The 18,369-nt window shown below is 43.6% G+C and overlaps 1 protein-coding gene across 1 annotated transcript in view; it reads right to left on the bottom strand.

Annotated features, from left to right (window-relative positions):
- Positions 1-5,786: 5,786 nt before the first annotated feature.
- Positions 5,787-18,369, bottom strand: part of runx2b (RUNX family transcription factor 2b) — a 38,264-nt gene continuing 25,681 nt past the window's right edge. The window contains exons 5-7 of the mRNA XM_073492913.1: positions 10,552-10,719; positions 8,956-9,117; positions 5,787-6,265 (exon numbers count right to left, since the gene is read on the bottom strand). Of these exons, the coding sequence (XP_073349014.1) occupies positions 5,787-6,265; positions 8,956-9,117; positions 10,552-10,719 (809 nt within the window). The remainder of the gene's footprint in view (positions 6,266-8,955; positions 9,118-10,551; positions 10,720-18,369) is intronic.

Below are 18,369 nucleotides of genomic sequence, written 5' to 3'. Positions count from 1 at the left end.
TTTGCAGCAAATGGTTTCATGGAATCAAATGTTTCCAAATCAGGCTAAAGACACAGGCGCGCTTTAATCTGGTGATGAATGGCTTCTGGTGCTCGCCTCACAACCTACCCTGCCTGTGAGGTTCTGGGGCTGCTGCCTGGATGCAGCTCGCCTGCCAATTTATCATTTCTTTTATTTCAGGTCAAAAGACAAGTCGGCGTTTAAAAACCTTTAAAACTTTTCATATCTGACATTCATTTGCGGCGCAAAGGCTTAAATCTATGGAGACAAAATGTGGGGTGTTGGAACTTGACCACTAACATAATAAGTGCTACTTTGGCCACATCCAGCCTGGCTTTGCCTGCATGGAACACCAGTTGGGTGGGCCCCTCACCCCGGTCCCTATGGTTAAATAAAAAAGCCACTAGAGTGCGCCAAAGTACACAGTTATTGTTGACTCAGTTTGAAACTCTCCTGGCCCTCGGGAGGAGGGATTGCTCAATTACAATCAGACCAAATTAAGATCAATCATGTTTGACTTTAGTGGACATGAGCTCAGAGATGGGCTTCCTCTGAGACGTTAAGGTGGCCCGTTCATTGAGCTCAGATGACATCAGATTAGAGAGGTTCAGGGAGGTCATGCTGATTCGACACGCTGGAGAGTCCCCTGCCCTGAGTTTATCTGCGGACTAAATGAGAAATCAAGATGCATGCATTCCTGTTTGAGGGCAGAAAAGTTGCACACAGACACACACAAGCACACACAGCCCTGTTAGTGGAGACGGAAACATAGGCAGAGATATACAGCTCTGTGAGTGCTATGGGACCCTTGAGGATCACTTCCCGCCTGCGCTGCTCCTCTGAAACGTTTCGCAGAGGTCGAGTAAACAATCGTGTTGGGCTGTCAGCTGTGTGTTTGTGTTTGTGTGTGTGCACAGTCATCTGAATAGAGTGGTTTTGTCTCCTCATAAACCCCCATTGTGTATTCCTCTCTGATTGGATAATATAAGGGAGAGAGCGCAGACTTCTTGCTGACTTACAACCTGGTATAAAAATCAAGCGTGCATCATCACTGGCATCATGTTCAACCACCAGATTTAACAGGGACAAAAACTCGATACCAGCCCTCGCTGCTGCTGTCTCTCTCGTGCATGGAGGACATTATGCTAATTTCTCTGGGTGTCTGCTCCTCCGGAGTTCATTATTATAATTGCTAGACATGGCTGAGAATGCTGCGAACGTGAACCTGAAACCAGCGGGAGCTTTTTTTTCCATGCAATCTATATTCAGGGAAATCCCGAGAATGTTCCCAATCTGAACCTTAAAAAAACACATGGCATGGTGTAGCTCGCCCTCTCTTCTCTCTCTCTATTTCAGCATGCGGACGTGTGTGTGTGCGCACACACTTAGATTGGCTCTATTATGTCTTGGAATAATGTAAAACAGCTTCCCTGGTTCTCCCTGTCTCTGTTCCTGTCTCCATCTCTCTGGTTTCCCACTGTACCTTTGAAATGAAGCCATGGCAGTGGCAGTGGCAGTAGTAGTCTGGCTGAGCGTGCCGGGGCCCCCAGCCCGCCTTAGTCCCCCGTCCAAAGACAATGTTGGTGCAGACAGAGCGGCAGACCAGAGGTGACACCGCTAAATGTGCTTCCTACGCGCAACACGCTCGGAGACCTGCTTGTTAACTGTTTCAGAAAAAGATTAAACAAGTGATGACACTGCTTAATGTTCTCGGAGAATCAGTGGGGGCCCAGTGCACAAGGGAATCCAACACAAATATCCATTACATTATATTCGAATACATTAACCTTTCTAAATTAAAGACACTCTTTAAAGTATAATTATCTCATTAAGTATCTTTCAGGTGTAATTTGTTAAAGACAGGCAGAAGTCAGGCAGCTCCAAAAATATAGGGGACAGCTCTTTGCTGGCTACCGTTAGCTGATTAGCTCATGATATATTAGCCGTGGAGCTAAGTGGCCCCACACTTTGCTTGGACCAAGGCCTCAGAGGGTCAGCTCAGCTGGGCTTAGCAGCCTGACTACAAACAGGGCTGGATACAGAACTGGGACTGAACACAGGACCAATGGAGGTGAGTTTGAAGACAGGGGGATACAGTACAGAGGCGATTTACAGTGGCTCTGGCCAGGACTGTGAATCCGGGGATGAGAGGAAACAGCAGGCAGTGATGGGAGAAACCAAGACTGTTCTGGTGAATGTTATTTAGTTTATGTTGAGTTTGAAAAAAGAGAGAAACTTGAATTCAGAATATTTTTTCTGCTTGGTAAGGGACGATGTTTTTTTTTAAAAATTACCTAAAATTATCAACAGAATGTGAGGTTTTGATGTCTATGTTGCTACTAAATTTAAGCATGCTAACCAGCTAGCCCCATCCCAGTCCAAAGCTCCTGTGCTAGCGGTGTAAACACCAACACTGCCCTGGCTCCCAGTCCGGATTACTAGCTACCAACTGACATGACTAGCTAACAGCTTGCAGCAGTTAGTGGTTACCCGGCGGTTAGCGACATGCTACATGTTTTGAGTAACACACATTGCACATTTAAACTTCAACCTTGCCAGAAATTGAAATTGCTCCCTTAAAGCACTTTAAAAGGTCAAAATAATTGAATATGTAAATATTATTTATGTCGTCTACATCACTGACAAGTCACTTCTCAGTGTTTGTAAACTCTGAGCTTTCACAACACACTTGTGTAATTTTCATATTCAACCAGGCTGAACCTGTTGTGCTTAAACTGTTTTAAAGTATGCAAGGAAACAATAAGGAAAAGGAAATGTTCCCCCTTCAAGCAGATGAACACTTCTGCACATCATTCATTAAGTCACACACAAACACACTGTTGAGTGGAGAGGGACTTCGAACAACAGGAAAATCTAAATACTGGATAATCACACGTCTATTTCCTTTTTTAATATTGAACAAAATTAAGCTTCAGCGAAAAGAGGAGATTAAGAGGGAACATTAAGTTACAAAATTCCTATTTTATTCTTAAAATAAACAAAATGTACAATCACAATGCCAATTTCACTCACTGTTGTCAGGTCTGTTTGTCCCTTTAAAAAAAAAAAGATGATCTTTATGAAATGTACCAGTAAAAAATCTAACAGAGTCTCCGTTAGTTTCAATTTCCTGACAAGTGTTCATGAGAGAAGAAGCATCAAAATAGACAATAACAAGTAAACTTTACATAAGAGCAGGGTACGGTACTGTTCCTGGATATCATACATGTTGATCATTAAATAATACAAAGGTTTCTGAAGACGGTTCGTACGCAACAGTTAACCAAAGCAAAGAAAAAAGGATGAACCTCTGGTTTTCAGGAAAAAAAACAAAAAAAAAACAAAACAACACACAACACAAACAAAAGCAGATGAGGACAAAATGGGATGTCAGTGCTGCATTGATGTGTAAACAGTTTTTAAAAGAGCATTTCCTGTTCAAAGTTTGGAAAGAGAGGAGCAGATTAAATGAATTACAACAGATGTGCATAGTTACTATGGAGACGTTGAATAAATCTGTGGAAAAAAGCTATAAAATCACGACAATCTAAAAGGTTTTTATTTGCTTTCTTATGTTACACTGTAACAGCAAAAAGACTTTTGGGCTGAAGCAGTCGGGGAAATGTAGTGTGACATGTTCAATTCCATTAGCTGAGTTCAGAACATCCTCTGCAGAGACTGGGAAAGAGGCACTGCGTGCAAACCTTCAATGAAAAGCTTGAAGTCTGATCCTTTGGACAGGGCCGTGTTTTTCTCAGCTTTTTCAAATTGGGTTATTATATTACCTACATGCACTGAATATCATATTGTATGAAAGCAAGAAAAAGGATTTTTTCAAACAAATACCAACTGCCTTGTGAGATCAGATTCGACTCCAATGTAATTGGCTTGTTTGGCCAAGTGTTATCCATTCTGTGTGTGTGTGTATATGTGTGTGTGTGTGTGACTCCAGTGGCGTTATATCTACACTGAGGACCAAAACCACGAGCCCTGCTGGCAGCCAGCCGCAAGTGCTGCTAGAAATAAAACAAGAAATAAGTGCTTTATGAAACAAACATACACAAGTCTCCCATATTTTTTGGTTAACCAGTTTGCTGCCAGCAGCTGCTTCCAATCACCTCGGTTCTTTGCACACTTTTTTTTTTTTTAAAAATCTCACATAGTAATTTCAAAATTGGAAAATATTAGACCTCCCCCTCATACTGGTGCCACAGAGATTTTTAGAGCACGGCACTGGTTAGTGAGGTCGATACAGATCTATTTGGAAAACCATGACGACAGAAGCAAAAAAAAAAAAAGAAGGAAAATAAATAAATGTCTGAAGGAATGTCACAGTCTCTTTTGTCTTTAACTGTGATATGTCCTTTTCAATCTCAGAGACTGAAAGAAAAAGAATGCAAAAAAAAACAAACAAGAAAGTACCCGTGTGTGTCACGCACCAAGACACACTTTTTCAAAGCTATCTCTTGCACATGATATGAAAGCAATAATAAACTTGGCATGTTTTCCCTATAATCTTGACAGAGCATTCAGCCGGACTGGAAATGAAAAAACAAAAAAAAAAAAAACAATTCTGTGTGGACTTTGATTATTCCAGTCCTGAGGAGTTCACATATAAAATAACTGAACCTTAAAAGTCTGACCTTCTGCTTTGGAGTGCGCTCGCGGCACCACGAGGCACGGCACCGCCATAATTATCTTTGGACTACACGTCAGTTTGTATATAAATGTACCATTTCTTATTTGGACAAGAGAATACATACGTATTTGTGTGCATGTCAGACGAGACAAACTGAAGAAATCAAGCAGAAATTTCCCCAACGGATAATTATTTTCCCCCATTGAAGCTCTCTGTCATGGGATGATGCCAAGAGGCACAAAACGAGTTATTGCTCAATAAATACCAAAGGTTTAATTCCGAGCCAAATGTGTGTCAACGCCTTGCGTGGATGTTGGGCTCTTAATGTGTGGAGCAGTTATACTGAAAGTTACACCAGAAGAAACATGTTGCAATACTCTTTGGAAATAACATTTCATATTCAAAACCATTTATATCTTTGGGCACTACAAAAAAAAAAACAATTAAACCTCTCACTCTCTTAAATTACCTATCAAAAAACATTTTAACTTAGTCATATAGATGCATCAAAAATATTCAGATTACACTTCTTTGACTCAAGTTTCAAATACAATACATAATTTATGGCTTTATAAGTTAAAACTAAGACAACGCCTCAATCTACATCAACGTTTCACCCACAATATACAAGTTAAATTAATCGGTTTTAAAGCAAATTTACTGTCCATACCACTTAAGGTAACATATGTGTTACTCTCATCACTTGCTACTCAGTGCCTAACTTGCATCTTGATATTGTCGTAGTACAAAAACATGCTCTGCAAAAAGCCTTATTGAAATACAAACACTATACAAAAGAGGCAGTCTTTTACAAATATTGTCGAAGCATCCCTTAGTTCGTGGATTATAATAAAACTGAAATAAAAGTCTCATCCACTTGGCCTAGTAAAATCGTCTTTCTCTTTATTGCTGTGAGAATGACTTCCTTTGTAGTGCCTTGGTCAAAACACATTCCAGGAAGACAAGTCCGTACAAGTCCGGTCTTTTTTCTTTCTTTTTTTTTTTTTATCTCAACCTTAATTTCCAAGCAAAAGGAAGAGATAGCTGATGAGAGCTCAAAAATCCCCTTTTCAATAATAAAAAAAGGTTTTGTGCTTTCAACCATGACATCAGTTGACTTCCAATCTCCACCTCCTGGGCTTTTTCTTCAATATGGCCTCCACACTGCTTCATCCATGCGGCCTCCGGGGTTGAGAACAGTCGGGGAGTTACTGTGGCTCCCGTCGCCGTCCACCCCTCCCTCCGTCTGGCTTGGCAGGTTAGGGTTCACCAGGGAGGTGCCCGTGGAGGCGCTAGTGCAAGGCGGGATCATCCGGGAGGGCGAACGATCCCCGCCGGGAACCATGGAGAACTGGTACGAGCCGGACGAGGCCCCGTAGTAGAGATACGGCGTGCTGCTGGTCTGGAAGGGTCCGCTCTGGCTCTGGGTGGAGCCCGGGTAAGGAGGTGGAAGGTAGGTGTGGTAGTGGGCGCTGCCCAGCGACATGCCCGTGGTGACGGGCGGGGTGTAGGTGAATGTGGCCGGGTAGTGCATCCGCGGGCTGGAGAAGCGGCTCTCTGTGAGGGAGGAGAGGCCCGGGAACTGACGATCGAACTGACCGGGGAATGGGCTCAGGTCAGAAGAACCTGCAGACACACATATGAAAACAGTTCATCAGGATAGTTTGACATCGAGAGTGCAGCAGATATTATCATGCACGGCTAAATAATTACACTTCCTCTTAACAGTTTGTCTGTTTTAATTATGTGAATTGTGGCTTTGGACTCTTAAACTATTTAGCACTTTGTCTTGTTGAGTAATTGAATCTGAACAAATAAGTCCCCTGAGAAATGAAACAGTAGTAAAATTGAATTGTATGTGATCAAATATTTCGAGCCCGATATGCGTATTAACTCGTTTAGAGAACACTTGTGCTGATGGATTTTTGCGGGCACAGTTATGAAAAGCATTTTCCTCTAAATATTATTATATTCATCAACTTCATCCAGAGCTGTTTTTCACTTCAGCTCTTGAGTTTTTGATAAAGTTAACAAACACATCACTCAAGTCCCACGCATGCAATATGTTTACGCCTCTGCATATTTATGTTTCTCCGTGTGTGTGTTGGCGCATGTTCATGTGTTTATGCATGCAAACGTGTGTGTGTGTGTGTGTGTGTGTGTGTGTGTGTGTGTGTGTGTGCAAACGGTGTGGGTGGGTGTGCGAGGAGAGGGGTGTGTGTGTGTGTGTGTGAATACTGTATGCACATAAAAAAAGCAGTTGGGATGAATCAGGAGCTGCACATGTGGAAACACTTTGAGCAGAAACAGTTTCCATGAGATCCATAATGAGGCAGGGCTGAGCTCTGATGTGGCTCCTCTCCTCGCCTCCCATCGGCTCCAGCGTGTGTGTGTATGTGTGTGTCCGTGTGCGCGCGCGAAGAGCGAGCGAGAGAGCGAGCTGAGAAGGAGCCGCTCCATCTCACCCTTCGTTCCTCTCTTCGCTTCATCCCTTAAAAAATACCCAAAAACCACTAACTGGCTGCGGCGAGCTTCGCGCTGGGCGCAGAGTTTAAGGAGAATAGGAGGTCCTCCCCCTCTCTCGCTCTCCCTCCCTCCCCGTCTCCTCTCAGTGGTTTAGTCCAGCCATGGTGCTCTTATCATAAATCACCAGGCGTCTTCCGTGTCACCATGTCTGCTGCGAGAGGACAGGGGGTGGCGGAGAAAGAGGAGGGTGGGGTGGGGTGGGGGGGGTGCAGTGTTTATGTGCAGGGAGGAATTGCGAAGCCGATTTTGTCGCTAGCGTCAGATAGCATATGCTGCCAATTAAAGGCCTTTAAACTTCCTCTTTCCACAAGATCCGTTTGATTCTAATAGAAATAGTAGGTGATTGTCTTCGCTGTGGAGGAGCAGTGTGATCTCAGACATGACCGGCACTGTTCAATAAACTCCTGACTCCTGCTTTTAACATTTGGACCTATTTTAGTGCTCAAAGGGGCTCTGTGATGATGAGCCAGATCGAACTTTATTAGTTTAAATGAAACCAGAGTGGAGCATTGTCTAAATATTTGGAAGGTTTCTACAAACTCTTGATCTTCACTTCCGAGTTAGGTGTTTTACTTCACTGATGAACTTTTGCAACAGCTTTAAAGGAACTGTAACATTTCAACACATAAGCTGGATTGTGTAAAGGTGTGTGTGGAGGGTGGGGGGGGGGGGGGGGCGTAGAGTTTGTGCTGGAGCATCCATATCAGCTTCTGCTTGTACTTGTCGGTATGTTCTGTGGCTGGATACTGTTACAGAGGAGCCTGGCGAGGTGTCAACATGATCTCCAGAGATCTGAGAGCCTTAGTCACATCACTTAGGAGGCATTAAATGCTCGAGGTGTGCAAGTGGGCAAAGACGGGAGGCGAGTGCTTTTGGGGCCTGTGTTTATGCGTGTGGACGTGCTCGCACATGCACGCGTGTCACTTTGAGAACAAAGCCCGACGCTCGTGAGATGAAAGCTGAAGGGAAAGACCAAACTAATCCAAGTTGACAAGGCAGCTGGCTGGATTTTAAACCCTTTCTAATGCAGAGTCACACGGCCGCGTCGCGTAATCACTCACCCTTTGCTCGGGGCACACACACGCACACACACACACACAGAGGAGGGTGTAGTACGTAAGCACAAGAAAACAGAAGGGGAAAAAAAAGGGTAGAAAAAAAACTCACATGGCAGTGAGTCAAACAGGTGTACGGGGGAGAAACTTGTCTGGCGGCGTGTAGGGAGTTTAAAGGAGCTTTCACATCGGGGGGAAAAACAGAGACAAATTGGAACACAGATGCTGCCGTTACGACAAACAGACTGGCTAATGCAATTACCCAGAATTCCTTGTGAGAGTGGTGCATTGCTATAAAGACACTTTATTTGTCAGTCACGAGCCTGTTATTATCCCTGGGCCTGTTATTACCCATACTCCTCTGGGATCAAAGGCTTGGAGCGGGGAAAAAAGGAAACAATCGTTTCTTTTCCTTCCACTGTCATCCACGCCATCCAAACCGCTCTCTGGAGAGACAGTCGGACTCTGACAACATGCCTCGCTCCTCATGTTAATTTGAGAATGAGCTAATAGCTGCACGCTTCCTGTAAATAATAAGATAAAGTTTTTTTTTTATTTTGCAGCCTGTCTCTGTTTCTGAGCTTGTGTGCATGCTTGTCTGTCTTTCTCTTTTCCTCTTCCCTCCACCTATCGCGTAAGAAAATGTATCATCTGGGTTGTTTGTGGCAGTTTAGGCAGTCGTGATGGGATGAGGAGGCATGGTGGTTTCACACAGTGGCAGAGTAATGGTTCTACCTGGCAATCGTCTAGGCACGTCACTGATGGCAGGCAGGCCCGTGCCTCGGCTGGAGGAGAGGGGGGTGGTGGAGTGGACTGAGGGGGACGCCATGGGACTCAGGTAGGACGGGTACGTCTGTTCATACGACCAGGGAGGAGAGGACTGGGACTGACGAGGGTCTGATGGGGAGAAATGGAGCGAGGGAGGGAAAGGAGGAAGGAGAAAAAAAAAGCCCAGAAAGACATATAAAGAGAAAAAACAGACAGGAGAAGAAAAGAAAGAATAATTACCAAAGGCCGGTCAGCTGGTTCAAATGTTCTGTGAATAACATTCACAACAACTGCAGACATTATTAGTGTCTCTGTTTCTCTGTGCTTATGTTTAGAGGTAAGTATCAGTTGGGCGCGTTATGCAACATCCTCCATAATGACACATCTAATGTTTACCTTCGCAGAGAAGATCTTCCTGTTTGCCTTATAAAACATTGTGCTTGCAGCTGAGGCACAGAGAGCCTTGCTGGCACACACCCAGGGTGTAAACACACCAGCAGACAACCACGAAAATAACTGCTGCACACACTTTATTGTGTACGTCTGTGCTGCTCACTCGCACGGGGCACCAAAGTTTGGGGGCTATTTTTATTATGTGTTATGATGAAATTCGTGAACAAGTGTACAGTGATTTACTATCTCTAATTCAGTGATTCCCAAATAGCAGTACTTTATTTACAGTCGCAAGGGGGAGTGCCGAAAGATTGTAGAGTTGCTCAACAAATTTGAAAGAAAAAAATATAACATAAATATGTATGGGTGGCCCATTGCTGTAAAGTAAGAATTCAAAAGCAATCAAACTGACCTAATCATTGATATTTCAATTTTACGTAAACATTATAATAACAATATTGACTTTTACATAATCAGAAGTGTTAAATAACATCCGGTTTAAGAACCAATTCAAAACACATCAGGAACATGACGGGTGGCGCTGGTGAAGGGGCACTTGGGTTGATCTGACAGGGCTGTGGGGTTATCTCAGTTAAAAGTTTGGGAACCACTGCTCTAATCAGAGCTACACTTGGGTATAAAAGTTCAAGTCCAACCCGGTGTAGAAAACCCTCCACTCTCTGCCACGGTCACGTTGTTTAACCATCCCTAAAATGATCCGCTAAGTAACACTACAAAGCCGTGCCATGGAGTAACTAAGAGAGAGCTACATGACGAGCTGTGACGCGCCTCCAGAGGTGTGGGCGATCAGGTAGCAGCCATCCCCAACCATGAGAGATGGTGTTACCTTCTTGGATGGTGATTGATAGGGGTGGTGGAGTAGAGGAAGACAGACGATCTCAGAGGCAATGTAAGATACTGCACTGGGCGTTCTGTGGTCCCATTAGGACGTGTCCAGTCGGGGGTTTGATATTTCACTTTACAAACAGTAAATATTGCCTAGTCCAATGCTTATTCAGTGATAGACTTTTGAAAACTGTTCAGAAATGTGTGGTGCACAGATGTTTCTACTCATTAAATTAATTCTTTAGCAATGGAATGTTTGGATTTTCAGTTTGACGACACCTAACGAGGGCGAATGCTTGTCTCTTCTGAGAATCCCGTGCTCACCTGTTATCTGCGTCTGTCCCTGAGGGTTGAAGGAGTTGGCCACTGGGTTGAGAGTCGGCCGGGGGCCTTGAGTGGGAACGGTCACCCTCACCCTCATCCTCTCCAGCTCACTCAGGCGGTCTGAGAAGAGACCAGTCTTGGGAGGGTCCTCCAGTTTCTGACGATGCCCTGCGGTCACAGAAAAAAACCCAGCACTTTATTGGTAAGGACTTGCACCAGACATTGATGAATTTCTGCAATAAAACCGGTTTTATTTGATAATAGTTTTAATTACTGCTGTGATGTTGCATGCAAACGTGACACGCAGCTCACTGACGGCTCTCAGCTCTGTATGAGTAATTTGTTTGCCATTTTCTTGGAACACTGTTTGTCTGCTATCCTTTATAATAATCTAAATTTAATGACTCAGTTCCTCTGTGTGCCGTGGCTCACTTGGTAAACAGAGTTTGTACTCCTAAACAAAGAGTAGGGAAGAGAGGCTTTGGGGAATGGGATGCTACATCCTGCTAATTAACAAAAGGCAATTACCTCGTATCACCTTGCATGAGAGAAAAAAAGAGAGAGTTCAGACTGGGCGATACCGAGAGTGAGAAGTTGCATGTATGCTTAGTTATAACCTGAGGCTTCTTCCTCAGGTAAACACAGGCTCTCACGCCATCGCCCCATTATCCCCACAGGAGTCGTAACCTATGCCAAATATATTTTTATCCGTTCTTTTCCTGCATTCCTCTGCCGATAATTTTACACCCTTTATATCCCTGATTCTATTCTCATCGCACTTTCAGGCTGGTAACTCTAGACACTGTACACACATTGCAAACACAAGCAAAAAAGACAATGTGTCACTTGCTCCACCTGAGTCGGCCCATTTCTATCCCATCAGCGCTGTCAGCCCAGTAGTGGGAACCACTGAAAAAACCTACCCAGAGGCCCAGGTGTAGACTATAGTTAAGCAAAAAGGTGGAGTAAAAAGAGAGGCTTGTATACACACAGTCCTTTTTAGCACTGACACAGGCCTGTGTCAGTGCGTCTGTCTGGTCTTGCACTGGTTCCCCTGTAAAGGCGGTAAAGTAAATATCAAACAGAGGGGAGTAGAAACTCCTGCTGTGCTTGGCAGAGCTCCAGCTGGCTCAGACAGAAACAGCGAGCTACTTCAGAATCCTGCCCAACCTGCCTGCGCTGCGAAACAAAGGCCTGGCACTACACCTATAGCACCAGGTGGGTCTCATGGAGGGAGAGGAGGGGAGATCTCATCAGAAAAATCATCATTTGTCTTATTTAAGACCAAAGCCAAGAGAAAACTGCATCACGGGAGGTCCTGTTGGGCTAACACTCTGACATGTGTAAATGCTAAACGACAATGAAATAATCCTCCTCATCCTCTGAGTAATACTTTTCCACTACTGCGTGAAAAAATATGTCAGAAATGCTTTAATAAACCATCTGACTCTTCACAACAAATGAATTTATTCTGGAACAACTGTCTGGCTCCTCTCCTCTGCAGTGACTTGAGAATGGCGGCAGTGAAAACGCAGCCAGTGACAGTCAGACAGACCATGATTTTTATTAGGATGACGTTAGCTGACTGGCATCATACAGTTCAAAATAAACAGGCAATCTCATCATCGGCTACTTTACATAGTTGCTTTGGAACCTCGAATAATATCGGCTACTTAAAAACCTCAGCTTATTGAAGTTTTTCTTTTTGCTTTATAACATAATTCGTGGCCATATTTCATTAATAATATTTCTCCATCGTTCCTGTGGATAATTTGTGCCTCTTGCTGGCATTCCTCATCTCTCTGCGCAAGCTGTGCCCAGTCAATCATAGCGTTTCCATTTTCAACAGACCGAATTTCTATTCTAAAAAAGCCTCGGGACACAGTGCGGCCTTTGTGCACAGCCCCGTCTCCTAGTGATGGGAATAAATAGCAATGGGAGACCGAGGGAGATGAAGGGAGACAGAAGGGGGACAGGCGCGAGGGGGAGGAGGCACATGGAGAGGAAGAGACCCTGATGACCAGTAAATTAAGAGCTCTGGATGGGTCCGAACCAGTCAGGAGAGACACGAGTGCTGAGGAGTGCTGAGCAGGGAGAACAGCGAATGGTGAAATAGTTAGAGAGGGTTGAGGATTTTGATGTCTTTGAGGAAGATCGTAAAAAACACAGACAGATATTTACATCTATATTTAAGGAGATAAAGATAGTTCTGATGCACATTATGAGTGAACCCTCTGTCACTGGTCACTTTTACTTATTGTCACAATTTCAGTAGCCCCCAGTGTCCACAAATCTATGGATGCAACCCATTTTAAAAGGAAACCAATGTATTTTTCTCCTATAGAAACGCAGCATGTCAACCACCACATTAAGGTCCAATTTACACTCCAAACAGCCAGACCTCAAGTCCATTAGTTTAGCGGGCCTTGACAGTAAATACAGTTTTTTCATGACTTAATTACACCTTTTAGAGGACAACTGTTGCCAAACACAAGACGTCTCAGCTGTTTTATCGGAACCCTAGCAGGGCGGAGGAATGAGCCGGGGGTATTTAAAGGAGCGGGAAAGGCGGATGATTTCACTGCCGTAGGGAAAGTCCCTGAGATTCCCATCATCCCTGTGAAAACAGCGGAGATTTTCGATAGCGCCTGCCACTTCCCTGCCCAGCCAGCGGCCGGAAACATGGACAGATTCAGACCAGATGTGAACAACTTGCGCGCACACACACGGAAACACACATACAGTTAGAAACACACAAGAGTGGACGTATGCAAACTCACGTCTGCATATGCAATCATGCACATTTTGCACACATGGATCATGCATACACCCTCGCAAATGGACATAGGGTACATGCACACACACATGCACACCCACAAACACTAAAAAAGCTTAATAATGATTAGATAACACCTCTATAGATAGTATCTCTAATCACACAGTTGCACACTGATCCTAGAATAGTATTATTACAGCCGTCCCAGAGACATAAGTCTGGATTCAACTCGCCCCTGCTGATCTGATAACAGTAAGTAAGAGCAAGTAGGCAAACAGAATATAAGTCCTCTGTAATTAATGGCAGCATTAGATTGGATCTGAGCCTGAGCACAGAGATCTTTGATGGATAGTTAGATGTCCTGGCTGAAAATACTCCTAAAATACCCAAGTTTTTTTAGATAGGGAATGGTTTGTGCTGATGAATCATGACAAGGGCACCAGTGTGCTTTGAAAAAAAAAAGAAAACTGTTTCCGAGGGCTAAAAAGTTCAAAGGAATAATTTTTGGAAAATATCCTCATTTGGTTTCTCACTGAGAGTAAGATGAGAAGATACCACTTTCATGTCTGCACGGTAAATATGGAGCTACAGCCAGCAGCTAGCTAGCTTAGCATAGCATAGAGACTGGAAACAGTTGGAAACAGTAACAGTTAACTAAATGCAAGGAAATGTGTCACAAACAAGGTATAACGTGTTAATTAACATATGATAAAGTGCCCTCTAGGGTGTCCCACCGCATACAGCTGGTGCCATTTTTATTTTTTCCGGCCCTGCCCCTCAAACATCCTGAATCTGCCACTGCATTCGGCCATTCCTCGCTTTCAGTCTTCATTCTAAGCTAACATCTCCTGGCTTCATTCTTACAGTACAGACATGAGATTGGATTCTCATGTCTCAACAAGAAGATGTTTCCAAAATGTTGATTTATTCCTTTAAACGAACCTCCGCCCCCTCAGCAACATCAAGTTTCAGCTATCAACTGACACATCAGTAGGAAACTCTCCTGCCTTCTGCCTGACTAAGTAACACGTGAGGAGAAATGCGGAGCGCCAGAAAATCCTGAATAAATGGGATAATTTATAAATTTGGTGTCACGTCATGCCCCCTAAGCCCTTCAGTCTGGTTTATGATCACCGGGTGCGATTGGATGAATGCATCTTTGGGGCTGATTCAGAAAAACCCCCCCATGCTCGTGGAGCCTGAGTTGAATCAGCCAGTCTGTGTTTGTGTGTGTGTGTGTCTATGTGTCTAATGTGTGTGTGTGTGTGTGTGTGTGTGTGTGTGTGTCAGTCATCTCATGGTGGAACAGCCAGTAAAAGTGGATGAATGAATACACTGGCTCCATATTTCACTTTTTTATTTGGAGCCCTCACAGTGGCCATGTTGTTTTTGTGAGCGGTCAGAAACAATGAATTATTTCAGGTGGCAATCTGAAGCTGGCAGAGCGTGGCTCGAAAGAGGAAAAGCGCTGAGTGGGTGACAGCCAGGCGCCCGTCTACCATGGGGGTCTGGTATAAAGGGAAGAAGAGGGATGAAGGATGGAGGGAGGGAGGAGATAAAAAAAAAAGTACAGAAAAAAGGAGAGAAAAGAAGAAGAAGTGAAAAAGAGTGAAGGGAGAGGAGGTGTGGAAGATGAGGCTGCGAGCAAAAAGGAGAGAAGGAGACGGAGAGAAAAGGGGGAGCCAGGCTGTCGTGGAGCGCTGCCAGCCGTCTGTGTGGTCCATGCGTTCCAGCCTGGAGGAAGCAAGCCAGGCAAGGGAAGGCACACACACACACACACACACACACACACACACTGTTTCGTTCACACACAGACATACACAATGATCCCCAAAGGCGAAACATTTATTGAACACAAAAACACATTATATACACACTTTGTATGATATCGTACAAAGTTTAACCGCGCACGCACACATATACACACACACACACACACCGTTTGGCTTGTGTGTGGTTTTAGGACGGGCTCCCTCTGCACCTCTCCGCTCGCATTAAAGTGTTTTGATTCAGAACAGAGGAGAACAAATCCCTCCAAGATGTTTTTTTGCAGCAGCTCGGGGGCCAGCCATCTCCAGCCTCCTTTTTTCTTAATCTTTGTCTCTTTTTATGATTCACTTTCTGCTTCTTTATTCTGCTGTCTCTCTCTCCCAATGAATGATTTTGTGTTTTGTGTTGTAAAGGCCTTGGCACCTCTTCAAGGAACTTCATAAGACATTCAACTGACTGACTGCCTCTGGAAAAGCCTGCAGTCTTTTTTTTTTTCTTCTCTTCTCTCTTTTCCCCCTCTCCTCCCTCCCTCCCTCCCTCTTCTCATTCCTTTTCCTCCTGATGTTTGGGTGAGTTTTATTTGTCCGGCTCCCATTGTTAAAAGCTGCTTTGAATAGGGCAGCATTAGTTAGGTGTGGGCGTGTATCTGTCTGTATGTTTTGAGTCTCCTGATATCACTTTTTATTACCTGGATGCTCTCCAAAGGTATATTCAAATTTTGCGGACACGTTGCTTGATGCAGTCACTGATAAGGAATGATAATCCCGAGACATAAAGGGGCCTCGTATTTCTTTACATACTTCAAGGAAATGAAATAAAAGCTGGCTGACATCATCTAAATAGTGTGGTACAATGTAATTATCATCTGTGAGAATCTTTTAACACACAAGCTTAAACGACTGCTGTAAGAAACAAAGCCCAGGCCTTACAGCACGGTAAACAGCAACCCTAGACGTGCATGTAATGGCATGTGTGCGTGATGACACGCTTCAGAGGCCTTTTGGTGTCATCACGACAGACATGTTAATGAGGGCATCTCACTTACTCAGACTGTTACAAGCCTGACAGCACTGAAGATGGCAGTCTTTTCCAAGACTTTTCATAAGACGTAGTCTTGCAACCATTCCGGTAAGGTTAGTTAGGTGTGTGGGTGTGTTGTCTGAGTGCAGGTGAGCGAGTGTGTTCTCCGCTGACCCATGTGTGGTACGCCACAAGGCTCAGTCTGAGGTTTACAATTGTTTTGTTTGTTTACAAGGTATATTATTCATAAATACAATATTGAGTGTCATCTTTATGCACCCTTTTTTTGATCAAGACATGGCCATAATAGCAATCTTGTCACTCTCATTAACATGATGTAAGGTGCAATATGTAAGAATTCTAGTTTAAAACAAAAAATATAATTAAAATTATCAACAGACTTTGAAGAAATAAGAGTTATTTCAAAGAATTGTGTTGCAGAGGTGTCCACTGAAGTTAGCATGCTAACCAGCTAGCCCAAGCCTGTCCTTTCTCGCAATACCACTCCGAGCCACCAGTGCAGTATGCTAGCTGCAAAGCAAAATGAGCAAACTAACTGTAGCTACAGTTAGCAGCAGTTAGCAGTTTCTCTAGTAAAAAAAAAATTTAAAAAAAAAGCTGTTTGGAAAATGAACTCGAGAGGTGGTCGGTTCCGGTCATATTGTACCTTTAAGTGCTGCATGTGCGAAAATTTCTTGAGGCTACATGACAATAAATCAGAGATTATTTTATTTTGTCCTCACCCTGAATAACCTTGGTTGTCTGTCAATAAATGCTATACCTGTGGCTAGAAATCTGAGAGTCCTCGTTTTAATTACCTTGTGAGGAAGCCAGACTTGTGCGATCATGTAAACAAGCAATCTCGTAACTCCAACATACCATGTTTCAAACTATGTGCTTTTGGCTAAATGCATCACAACAAAACAGCGTCCTTTACGGGCGTGGTTTAGGTGTGACTACCAGAGACTGTTTGTTTGTAAACAATGGCAGTTGCCAAAAAAAGAGGTTAGCGTTGATGCTACTGTCATCAGAACTGGAGAGCATATTTAATTAAAAGAAAAAACCCTAACCCTAACCCTGAGTCAAGAAGGGTCAACAGTCAACAGTGACACAAAGTAGAGCGCATACCTCGCCAAAGCCCAACAGTCCCCTTCAATCAAGCCCTAGTCCAATATCAGATAAAACATAAACTAAATCTGCTAGATCAGGACTTTTATTTAGAACCGCATCAAACTGTATTCACTCATAGATACCTCATGATCCACGCCTAAACTGCTCCTAAACCTATTTTTCCAATGTTAAGGAAAGTGAGAAAAAAATCCATCCCTCCATCTGGATCTGCACCAAAAGTTAATCGGGTCTATTCTGGGCCGAGCCCCATCTTCAATCCGAGTTCTGTGGAAATCCATAGTTTTTGTGTAATCCTGCTGACCAACCAACCAACCAACCAACCAACCAACCAACCAACCAACCAACAAACCAACCAACCAACAAACAAACAAACAAACAAACAAACAAACCAACCAACCTACCAACCAACAAACAAACAAACCAACCACCTACCCAACTGACCAACCAACCAACCAACCAACCAACCAACCAACCAACCAACCAACAAACCAACGGACACAGGCGAAAACCGCCTTGGCGGAGGTAATTATCCTCTCCTGACCTGGAGAAAGTAATCCATTGCTTTAATTTCCTTCCATTTCCACTATTGTAACTTATTTCATTTGAGTTTAGTGGTTCTATCTCTTGATTTTTAGTTGTTCCAAAGTGCAGAAGCAAGAATCTTAGCAAATTCAAAAATGTGCAATCGCATTAGCCCTATCTTTCCTTTATCCTTATTTGCTTATTACGTTCGAGGCTAAATTAGATCTATGCCCAAAAATACATCTGTCAGCCTGTCAACTTGTCAACGTCTATATTAGTAACTGGAGGCGACTAGAATTCCAGAGAAGCCAGAGAAATTTAGACTCGCCACATACGATCAACTTTTATGTCCCTTTTAAGTCAATTTCCAGCCTACAATCAGCCATTCATCAGGTTATCTGCTAGTGTCACTTTTTTATTTAACTTAAATTTTCCCTTTTGTGTGTATATTAATGTATTAATGAACAGATTCGTGTGTTCCTCTGTGAAGCACTTTGTAGCTTGTTTTGAAAAATGCAATACAAATAAAGTTCCTATTATCACGACAGCTATGAGTGTGAATGTATACAGCAACAGATCTGCCACAGCACTGTTCCTAT

This window comes from Pagrus major, chromosome 22, assembly GCF_040436345.1.
Source record: "Pagrus major chromosome 22, Pma_NU_1.0".
NCBI lineage: Eukaryota > Metazoa > Chordata > Actinopteri > Spariformes > Sparidae > Pagrus > Pagrus major.
The sequence above is the reverse complement of the archived record's forward strand: the minus strand, read 5'-3'. Positions and strand labels throughout refer to the sequence as shown.